Source organism: Brassica oleracea, chromosome C8 (genome assembly GCF_000695525.1).
Source record: "Brassica oleracea var. oleracea cultivar TO1000 chromosome C8, BOL, whole genome shotgun sequence".
Classification (NCBI taxonomy): domain Eukaryota; kingdom Viridiplantae; phylum Streptophyta; class Magnoliopsida; order Brassicales; family Brassicaceae; genus Brassica; species Brassica oleracea.
Window position 1 is genome coordinate 25,218,043 of NC_027755.1, and position 9,358 is coordinate 25,227,400.

The window sequence follows — 9,358 nt, forward strand, 5'->3', positions numbered from 1 at the left end:
AATTAATATTGTTAATAAAAATTTGTTTTTGATTATATAATTAAATATATGTAAAATTCATTAAGGGTATCATCGACTTTGACCACTCTAACTTTTAACGTGAGAGCTCTATTGCGAAAAATTACTTCGCAAATAATAGTATAGATTTTGAAAGTTCTATTTGCGTGCTACATGACATTTTGATGATTTGATTAGCAGTTTCTGTCAATAGTTAACTATCATTTTCTTTTTTTCTCTTTTCTCCAATTTTCATTGTTAATTGTTATACTAATATATGTAATTTTTATACATCGGGTTTTAATACTTGATACAATAATTAGATTGTTATCAACTAGGGTATCATATGATTCTGCGGATAACCCAATATGACACATACTGATTCTTTTAATAATTTATGTATATTGTCATATTCCATTGTTTAAAATTTAGGGCGAAAACCATATTTTGTTATATCCTAGACCAGTCTACAAATACCGAAAAATCTGTTCGCAAGGTTTCTCATTCAACGAGTTCCATCACAAATCAGGATACACTTTGTTGTTTTTAACACAATTTGTCGCAGTTGTCTAAATCAACACGAGATCCGGCTAACACTGAAAACGAATAAGATGTCAAATAAATATAACATATCTCGATACAGTTGAAATGTTATGTTTCAAAATGCTTGTGAAATCTACGTAGGATGTTGATGGAAAATAAAACTGAACGTAGTATTTAAACGAGACCCAAAACTAACTCAAAGCTAAAACTGATCCTTCTCCTTTGGGTTCTATAAATTGTAAAAACGTCTAAAAGCTCACAAGAACAAATGGGCTTTTAACTTTAGATCGACCCGATTCTCTCTGTTTAGATTCGAAAGTACAGAAGTAGATACGTAACATGTATCATAATACTGAACAGTACGACGACGCAACTCAACTACTAACTGTAAAAGTGATTACGCGTGTGACAAACGCGCATCAATGCTACAGCGATCATCAATCAAATCAAGCCTTGGAACACACAAAAATTGTCCTTGTTAAGTGTACTGTGTGTGGCAAAAACAATGTTTTACGGATTCCAACAAGTAATAAAAATAGTTACGAGTTACGACTCTCAGATGTCAGTGAAAAAGAAGTTTGTATGCCACACAACGCAAGAGAGAGGTAAAAAAGTTACTCCACTGAATATCCATCCACTTTAAGAATAAAAAATAATAAACGGTAAATTAAATATCTAAAAGAGTAAAAACAAAAAAGTGGATATATGGTGAAGATTGAAAGACAGTAAATATTCGATACGTCAGTTTTTTAGTCTTGACTACTCTCTCTCATCTCTTATTGACTTTTTTCTTTTTACTTTAAAAAAAAATCTCTGATAGGAAAAGTAATAAATTAAAATAAAGGACATACATAACTGTATTTTTAATTTGGCTTCAACCCTAAAGCTAGTGAGAAGAGAGAGAGAGAGAGGTTCGTCTTCTTTCCGACACTATCGCCGGCTTCACCATCGTCATCTTCCTCCTCCCCTCCTGTAAGTTTCTCCGGTGAACTATTTTATTTCTTTCAATTTGCATTCCTCAGAAGAGGACAAAACAGAGTTTCACTTTCAGATCGATGATGTAGTTTGAATTCCAACTCTCTTCTCAATTCCCTCCCTCTTTAATTACGAACACATCTTCATAAATCTCTTGCAAAATATCAAACATGCAATTAACGTATCACTTCGCTCAACAATGTAAAGGAATAAACTTTAAAGGAATCAACTTTAGAGGAAAAAAAAAAGTAATGGAAGGGAACCACATTGTTAAAATTCAAAACCAGAACAGATTCTTTTTGGAACTATTGATATCTCATATTCTTTCTTACAAAACTGTAATCTTAAACCAAGGAACAAGATGGGGAGCACGGTGGTCTTAAGTTCAGACGAGGAAGATTCAGACATTAGTGATTCCGAAATGGAAGAGTATGGAGACAAGATCTACCTATCTCTCAAAAGCGGAAAGCTCAAGGTCAAACTCTCTCCTCATTCTTTCACGTGTCCTTGCTGTCCGAACAAGAAGAAACCGAGTTTCCAGTACAAAGATCTGCTCCAACATGCTTCTGGAGTTGGTAAAAGCAATTCCGACAAAAGAACCGCAAAGGAGAAAGCAAGCCACCGTGCTCTTGCCAAATACCTCCAACAAGATCTTGCTGATGATTCACAAGCTGAGCCTTCTTCCAAGCGAAGGAAAACTGGTGATCCTATTCAAGATTGTGACCAGGATGAGAAGCTCGTATGTCCTTGGAAAGGTACACACTTACTAAACTCTAAAGGTCCGAATGGCAACATGCGGAACAACTACAGTACTAATAATAACAAAAACATACATTTACATAGGTATATATAGAGATTCACTTTGTTAGGTGATCTTGAGGAAGTTTTTATTGATTGTTGTGTGTGTATGTTTTACTGAAACAGGTGTTGTGGTTAACATTCCAACTACAAAGACAGAAAATGGTCGAACCGCGGGTGAGAGTGGGTCTAAGCTAAGAGATGAGTACATTCAAAGAGGGTTTAATCCCACTAGGGTTCGTACTTTATGGAACCACTGGGGGTTTTCAGGGACAGCGATTGTGGAGTTCAACAGAGACTGGAATGGACTTCACAATGCTCTTCTCTTCGACAAGGCTTATCTTGTAGATGGTCATGGGAAGAAAGACTGGTTGAGAAAAGATGGTCCTCCCAAGTCTGGTCTTTACGCGTGGATCGCACGTGCTGATGATTACAACGGGAATAACATCATCGGAGAAGACTTGAGGAAGAAAGGTGATCTCAAAACTATAGCTGAGGTTACGGAAGAAGAGGCGAGGAAGCAGCAGAAGCTCGTGCAGAATCTGACGCAGCTTGTGGAGGAGAAGAAGAAAGGAGTCAAGGAAATTGAGGAGCTTCATTCAGCGAAGTCAAAGGAGCTTAAGGAGAAGTTGGAAGAGAAGGAGAAGAGTCTTCAGAAGCACAACAGCGAGCTGAATGCTATACAGGAGAGGACAATGGGTCATGTTAACAAGATCTTTGCTGATCACGAGAGGTTAAAGATGCAGTTGGAGTTGGAGAAGAAGAAACTCGAGATCAAAGGTGTTGAGCTGGCGAAGAGGGAAGCTCACAATGAAACCGAGAGGAAGAACTTGGCTGAAGATCTGCAAGAGAATGCTTCCAAGAATAGTTCTCTTGAGCTAGCCTCCATGGAACAACAAAAGGCGGACGAAGAAGTTAAAAAACTGGCTGAGAATCAGAGGGTTAGTGTCTTTCCTCTTTCTTGTTAAGGCTTTTATTTTCATAATCATTATTGAAAAATGTGATGTGTGATGATGTGTAACCTATCTCAGAGGCAAAAGGAGGAGCTTCATGAGAAGATCATAAGACTAGAAAGACAAAGAGATCAGAAACAAATGATAGAGCTAGAGATTGAGCGGTTGAAAGGGGAGTTGAACGTGAAGAAGCACATGGGATCAGACGGAGACGCTGAGATTGTGAAAGAAGTGGAGAATATCTATAAAGGTTTAACTGAGAAGGAAGAAGAACTCGCTGACCTCGACAAGTTTAACCAAACTCTTATACTCAGAGAGCGCAGAACCAACGATGAGCTTCAAGAAGCACGTAAAGAATTGGTAAACGTACGTATCAAAATGCACATAAATAATAGACTCCTTACGTCTAAATCTTTGGTTCTAACTATTTTACTGTACTTCTTCGTGCAGATTATGAAAGAGTGGAAACAAAATATCGGTGTAAAGAGAATGGGAGAGCTGGTGACGAAACCATTCATGGATGCACTGCAGCAAAAGTATTGTCAGCAAGATGTGGAGGACAGAGCAATAGACGTTCTCCAGCTCTGGGAAGACTATCTCAAAGATCCAGATTGGCATCCATTCAAGCGGATCAAGCTTGAAAATCAAGAAAGAGAAATGGTAAGAAGACCACTTCTCTTTTTGGTTAGTAACTTAATATTGAATCATTCTCTCTGAAAGATTGAAGCTTCTTTTTTTTTTGTGGGATTATTAGGAAGTGATAGATGATAGAGACGAGAAGCTGAGGGAGCTTAAGGATGATCTAGGAGATGGTCCTTATAATGCTGTAACGAGAGCTTTGTTGGAGATAAATGAGTATAACCCAAGTGGAAGGTACATTACAACAGAGCTATGGAACTTAAAAGAAGACAGGAAGGCTACACTTGAAGAAGGTGTCACTTGTTTACTTGATGAATGGGAAAAGGCTAAACGCAAGCGTGGAATGGCTTAAAGGTTATTTCAGCTTTGTTTTTTTTCTGCCTATATGTTTCGTTCATAATAGTAGTTGGTGATGATGTTTCGCAGGTGAAAGGAGTAGCGGAAACTAGCCTGAATAATATTGTGCCACTGATGCGGTATGTAGTTGCAGAGGAATTGATGAACCTTTGGTGTCTGCTTTTTTTTTCTCTCTTTATCAGAACTCATTAGTGGATTAATAAGGGGCACAAACATCTTTGATGTCTTGCATTGTATCTTTTAACATATTTGGACGACGAGCAATAATTATATTGTCTCATATTGATATCATTGAATATACTACTATGTTTCCGTTTTACATCGTCTTCTTTTGAAAACGATGCAACACACAAGAATCCTCCGTGAAGTTCAGTTATATACACCCACGCCATTTGCTTCATAAAAGGTATAATTCAAAAAAAAAAAAAAAAAACTTCCATGATCAACTCGTTTCCTTTTGTCCACCACGGATTATATTCCCCGCTTGATGAATCTAAGTGCCTCAAGTGAAACGGGGGTTGTTTGTTGTTGGATTCAAATGGATTATTCAATTCAAACAAAATCATATGTTATTAGTGATGGTTTTTTTTGGTCGTCAGTGATGATTTTATTTTATATAGTCAAATTCACCCATTATGCATTTAGTGATTTTAAGTATTCGTTGAAATTTATGTAATTTTAAACAAGTTTCTTTCAAAATCTATATCTGAATGTCAAATATGACTGTAATAATCTGTCTTTGATAGCACCATGTTTTTTTTCGCCACTTGAAGCATTTTAGTGGATATGAAAAATCTTCTATGAAAAATACAAAGATATAAATCTGAAAAATCTACGGATATACATATATTTTAGTTGAAATTTAAATACGAAATTCATTGAATGCTAATGATTTTTTCTTCATATATATTTGAAAATTGTGTTTATGTTATAGAACTTGAACTGTTAACATTTTTCTTTTACAGAATGTCATTAAAATTTTGTAAAATTAAAGGTACTTAAAAGAATATAGAGATTACCTCTCATTTGCATTTTGCAATTTGCGAAATATTAAACGTACACATGTTAGAGGAACTAGATGACATTTTTTCTTTATGATAACATAATATCTGTAACTTAACCTTTGGTTCGACATCCAAACTCTTGAAACACAAGTGAGAAGCCAGCCATTACGTAGATACACACTACGTTCGAGTATGTGTAAGCTGCTACACTGCGTTTTACTACAACCTTAATTACCCAGATTAGGCCCATAATATACGGGCTTCACCAGGAAAAGCCCAATACTGCTTTCCCCTCGATTCATTTCTCGGAATCTCTCTCTCTCTCTCTCTAGAAATCGTTGAAGAATCCTGATTTCCATACCAATGGCGACCTCGCTAGCTCGAATCTCCAGAAGATGCGTCACCTCATCGAATCTGATTCGGCGTTACTTCGCAGCGGAAGCTGTAGCGGTGGCGACGACGGAAGCTCCTAAGCCCATATCGGAGGTGACGCCGTCGCCTGATCGGGTGAAGTGGGACTACAGAGGCCAGAGACAGATCATTCCTCTGGGACAGTGGCTACCCAAGGTCGCAGTCGACGCCTACGTGGCACCTAACGTCGTGTTGGCCGGTCAGGTCACAGTCTGGGACGGGTCGTCCGTCTGGAACGGTGCCGTTTTGAGGGGAGATCTCAACAAGATCACCCTTGGGTTCTGCTCTAATGTCCAGGAACGGTGTGTTGTTCATGCCGCGTGGTCGTCCCCAACAGGTTCTTGTTCTCTTCATTGTTATTGATTCCAGTTGTAACTTGTTATGTGATTAGATTAGTATGGAGGATAACACCACAAAAGACCATCTTGTGTAGTAATAGGAAGTTGCTTAGATGCTCAAATGTATTATAGCAAGTTGCATCATGTTTAGTTCTTGTAGTCTTGATTTCATGTCATCGTTTTAAGCTCATACACCTCCTGCTTTGGTTAGGCTCTAGTTGAACATATAAGTAGGCCGAGTGATTTTTTTAAAGTGTAGTTACTTATTTGAGTTACCTCCTTCTCTGGTCAATAATTCTGTATATTCAAAACAGTCTTCATTTCGATATTAGTATCTCGAAGGGTAGAGCATCTCTTGGTGGTGCTCGCTTTTAATTTTGATATGAGAGGAAAAAAAAATATCTCATCTTCACTTTCTACTTTTGGAAAATTACAGGATTACCAGCAGAGACATTGATCGATAGGTATGTGACAGTTGGTGCATACAGTCTTTTAAGGTCATGCACTATCGAACCCGAATGCATCATCGGGCAACACTCGATTTTGATGGAAGGTTCCCTGGTGGAGACCCGGTCAATCCTGGAAGCTGGTTCCGTTGTTCCACCTGGCAGAAGAATCCCATCTGGTGAACTCTGGGGAGGCAACCCAGCTAGGTTTATTCGAACACTCACCAATGAGGAAACCTTAGAGATCCCGAAACTCGCTGTTGCCATTAACCACCTTAGTGGAGATTACTTCTCTGAGTTCTTGCCTTACTCAACCGTCTATCTTGAGGTTGAGAAGTTCAAGAAATCCCTTGGGATTGCTGTCTAGAAATCTTTCCTTTTCCAGGTTTTCGGGCTGCTTCCCTTTTTGTTTTTGAATCTGATTCTGATCTTAATAAGTAGCTGCGGAACAAGAAGAAAAGCAAAGCTCTGTTTTCAAAATGTTGTCTTCGCTGTTTTTTTTGTTAAATTATATCCTTGTGTTTGAACTTTCGATAATAAGATGATAATGGTGAAAACGTTTTCCTTTTCTCGTCTAGTTATGTCAGGGGTAGCTTCAGATTTGCTGAGATACATAAAAGAAGCAGTTTATTGATTAAACAAAAAAAAAATGATTGCAAGTTTGTAACATAGCACAAATAGTCATATAACTCACGAAAAAAGTAAACAATGTTCAAGACAATAAAATGGTGCCTCACTTGTTGCTTTTGTTTTGTGGATCGGCAGTAATGTTAAATATCTATCCAGTTATTGTGTGCCAATTTTGTTAGAAAATAGATTCACATAGAACCCACACACACTTGAAACCAGTTTAGCACTTGTCACTTAAAGTTGGTTGGCCTTGGTGAAAATTGTTGCCAAAGTTTTGACTTTTGATACTTGTTGAAAATATAGCTGTCAATTAGACTGTTCGCGTCTATCTGTCCATATGGACATTTTTGTTTACGGACAGATAGTGACCATATCTATTAAGAAACAAACCCATTAAAGATCAAACCGATTAGTTACGTTTACATGGACTATCCATGGAGTTTTCAGTAAATACCATATAAAAATATTAGCTTAGAAAATAAATCTGTTATAGTAAGTCATAAAAAAAAAACCTGGTACAATACAAATCTGCTATAGGGGATTGTTTAAATTATTCAAAACATCATAATTCGATTTTGTGGTTTTAGTGGAAAAACTCGTTTCGAGGGAAAACAAGATAATGTGGTTTCGGTCGGCAAACTCGTTTTGACAACGGAAAACAAGATTGTTTGCAAAAAAAATTGTTTATACGATTTCGACAAAAAAATTATTTTGTCGCTTTGGCAAAAAATTGTTTGGCAGGAAAACAAGACTTTAAGATTTTGGTGAGAAAACACGATTTTAGCGAAAAAACTTGATTTTGCGATTTTAACAACAAAACATGATTTTGTAATTTTTTGCGAGAAAATATATTTTTACAGTTTCGACGGATAAATTTATTTTGTGGTTTTAACATGAAAATAAGACTTTACGTGTAAATTTGTTTATACGATTTTATGGGATATTTGTTTTATGGTTTTGGCCAAAAACTTGTTTGGTGAGAAAACTCAATTAATTTCTTAAAATAATTTATTTTCCTAAATTTAAATAAAAAACATATTGATTGTACATTATTAGACGGTTCGTGTTCGTATAGTCCAAACCCAAAACCCAATAATGTCCATGATCTAATTGGTTTTGTGTATTTTGTCTAATTATAATTCACGGTCTAAATAGATATGATCAAATTATACTCATTTTAGTTTAGAGACGGATGACCCATGATTAGCCGATCCATTTGACAGTTTTAGTTGAGAAGCTCGAGGCAACTCAATAACATTTGAGTTGATCCCTAGGAGCACTGACACCACCAGAAGAGTTAAAATTTTCGTTTCAAAATAAATGTCATTTTATTTTTTCAATACAAAATTTATCGATTTTCTATTTTAATTTATTTTTTTATTGGTTAAAATATGGCTAGGTGTATTGATAATTATGTTTTTATTTAGTAAATATATAAAATTAAATATTTTCATAATCTGTGTGGACAAGTCTAAAACGACAATTAAAATGAAACAGATGAAATATATCAGAAATGAACCATTCTTCTTATGCATTATCCACCTCAACTGTTTGAATGCATGTCACGCTGCTCTGACCTTGCTCATAACAATTTTTACAATTAACAGCTCTTAAGCAACCTATTAACTTTGCTCTCTCTTTTTTTTTTTTAAATATGTGAATGGTTTCTTTATTCGGACCCTATCTTTATTCTTTGAAAACCCACGTATCATTGTACTAGATGGTAAGATTAAACATTTTCCAAAATTTTGGGACGATGAAATCTTTATGTCTCTTGCTATTCATTCGTATTAAACTATCCTAAAATTTCAACCTTTTTTAGCTTAACGGCCCAAATTTATGTTTTTCTTGATAGAAAGGTTTGAACATTGCTGCTCACAAAAACATCTTCCTTGCATATGTCTCCACTGTTTTTATTGTAATTTTAGCACTCTAGCTCTTTTTCTTAACGACGCACTCTAGCTTTGAACATTGAGACTCAGTTTTATTTACATTTCTAGTGCCTAGTAACGAGTCATCATCAGAAGTAAACACACCAGAAATGGACATGAGCTATATAGATCGGATATAAACGGATTTGGTCATAAACAAGCTGGATCTGCTCGATCTAGCTCCATATACTAAGTGTATGACTTGTGTGACACGCTCTGATTATCTGAAGTCTTGACCAGGTTGTAAATCTTTCTGGCCATATCTTACATCCTTCTATTTCTTTCTATTTCTTCTTTTTTTAGTCTTTTTGGTCGAAATGTTAACCGGATTTGGAT

At 36.2% G+C, this 9,358-nt stretch overlaps 2 protein-coding genes across 3 annotated transcripts; both read left to right on the forward strand.

The window, feature by feature from the left end:
• Positions 1–1,394: 1,394 nt before the first annotated feature.
• Positions 1,395–4,579, forward strand: LOC106312255 (protein INVOLVED IN DE NOVO 2-like). Of its 2 annotated transcripts, none has more exons than XM_013749702.1 (7): positions 1,395–1,512; positions 1,870–2,270; positions 2,440–3,254; positions 3,345–3,632; positions 3,717–3,926; positions 4,021–4,259; positions 4,332–4,579. In XM_013749702.1, exons 2-6 carry the CDS (start codon positions 1,877–1,879, stop codon positions 4,255–4,257), a joined length of 1,944 nt encoding a protein of 647 aa, XP_013605156.1. In that variant the 5' UTR covers positions 1,395–1,512; positions 1,870–1,876; the 3' UTR covers positions 4,258–4,259; positions 4,332–4,579. The 2 variants fall into 2 exon arrangements, with proteins under 2 accessions (XP_013605156.1, XP_013605157.1); XM_013749703.1 differs by having other exon boundaries at positions 1,419–1,512; positions 1,877–2,270.
• Positions 4,580–5,579: 1,000 nt separating this feature from the next.
• LOC106307927 (gamma carbonic anhydrase-like 2, mitochondrial) lies at positions 5,580–7,030 on the forward strand. Its single transcript, XM_013745019.1, has 2 exons — positions 5,580–6,014; positions 6,452–7,030. The coding sequence occupies exons 1-2, from the start codon at positions 5,630–5,632 to the stop codon at positions 6,826–6,828; spliced, it is 762 nt and encodes a 253-aa protein (XP_013600473.1). The 5' UTR covers positions 5,580–5,629; the 3' UTR covers positions 6,829–7,030.
• Positions 7,031–9,358: the final 2,328 nt, after the last annotated feature.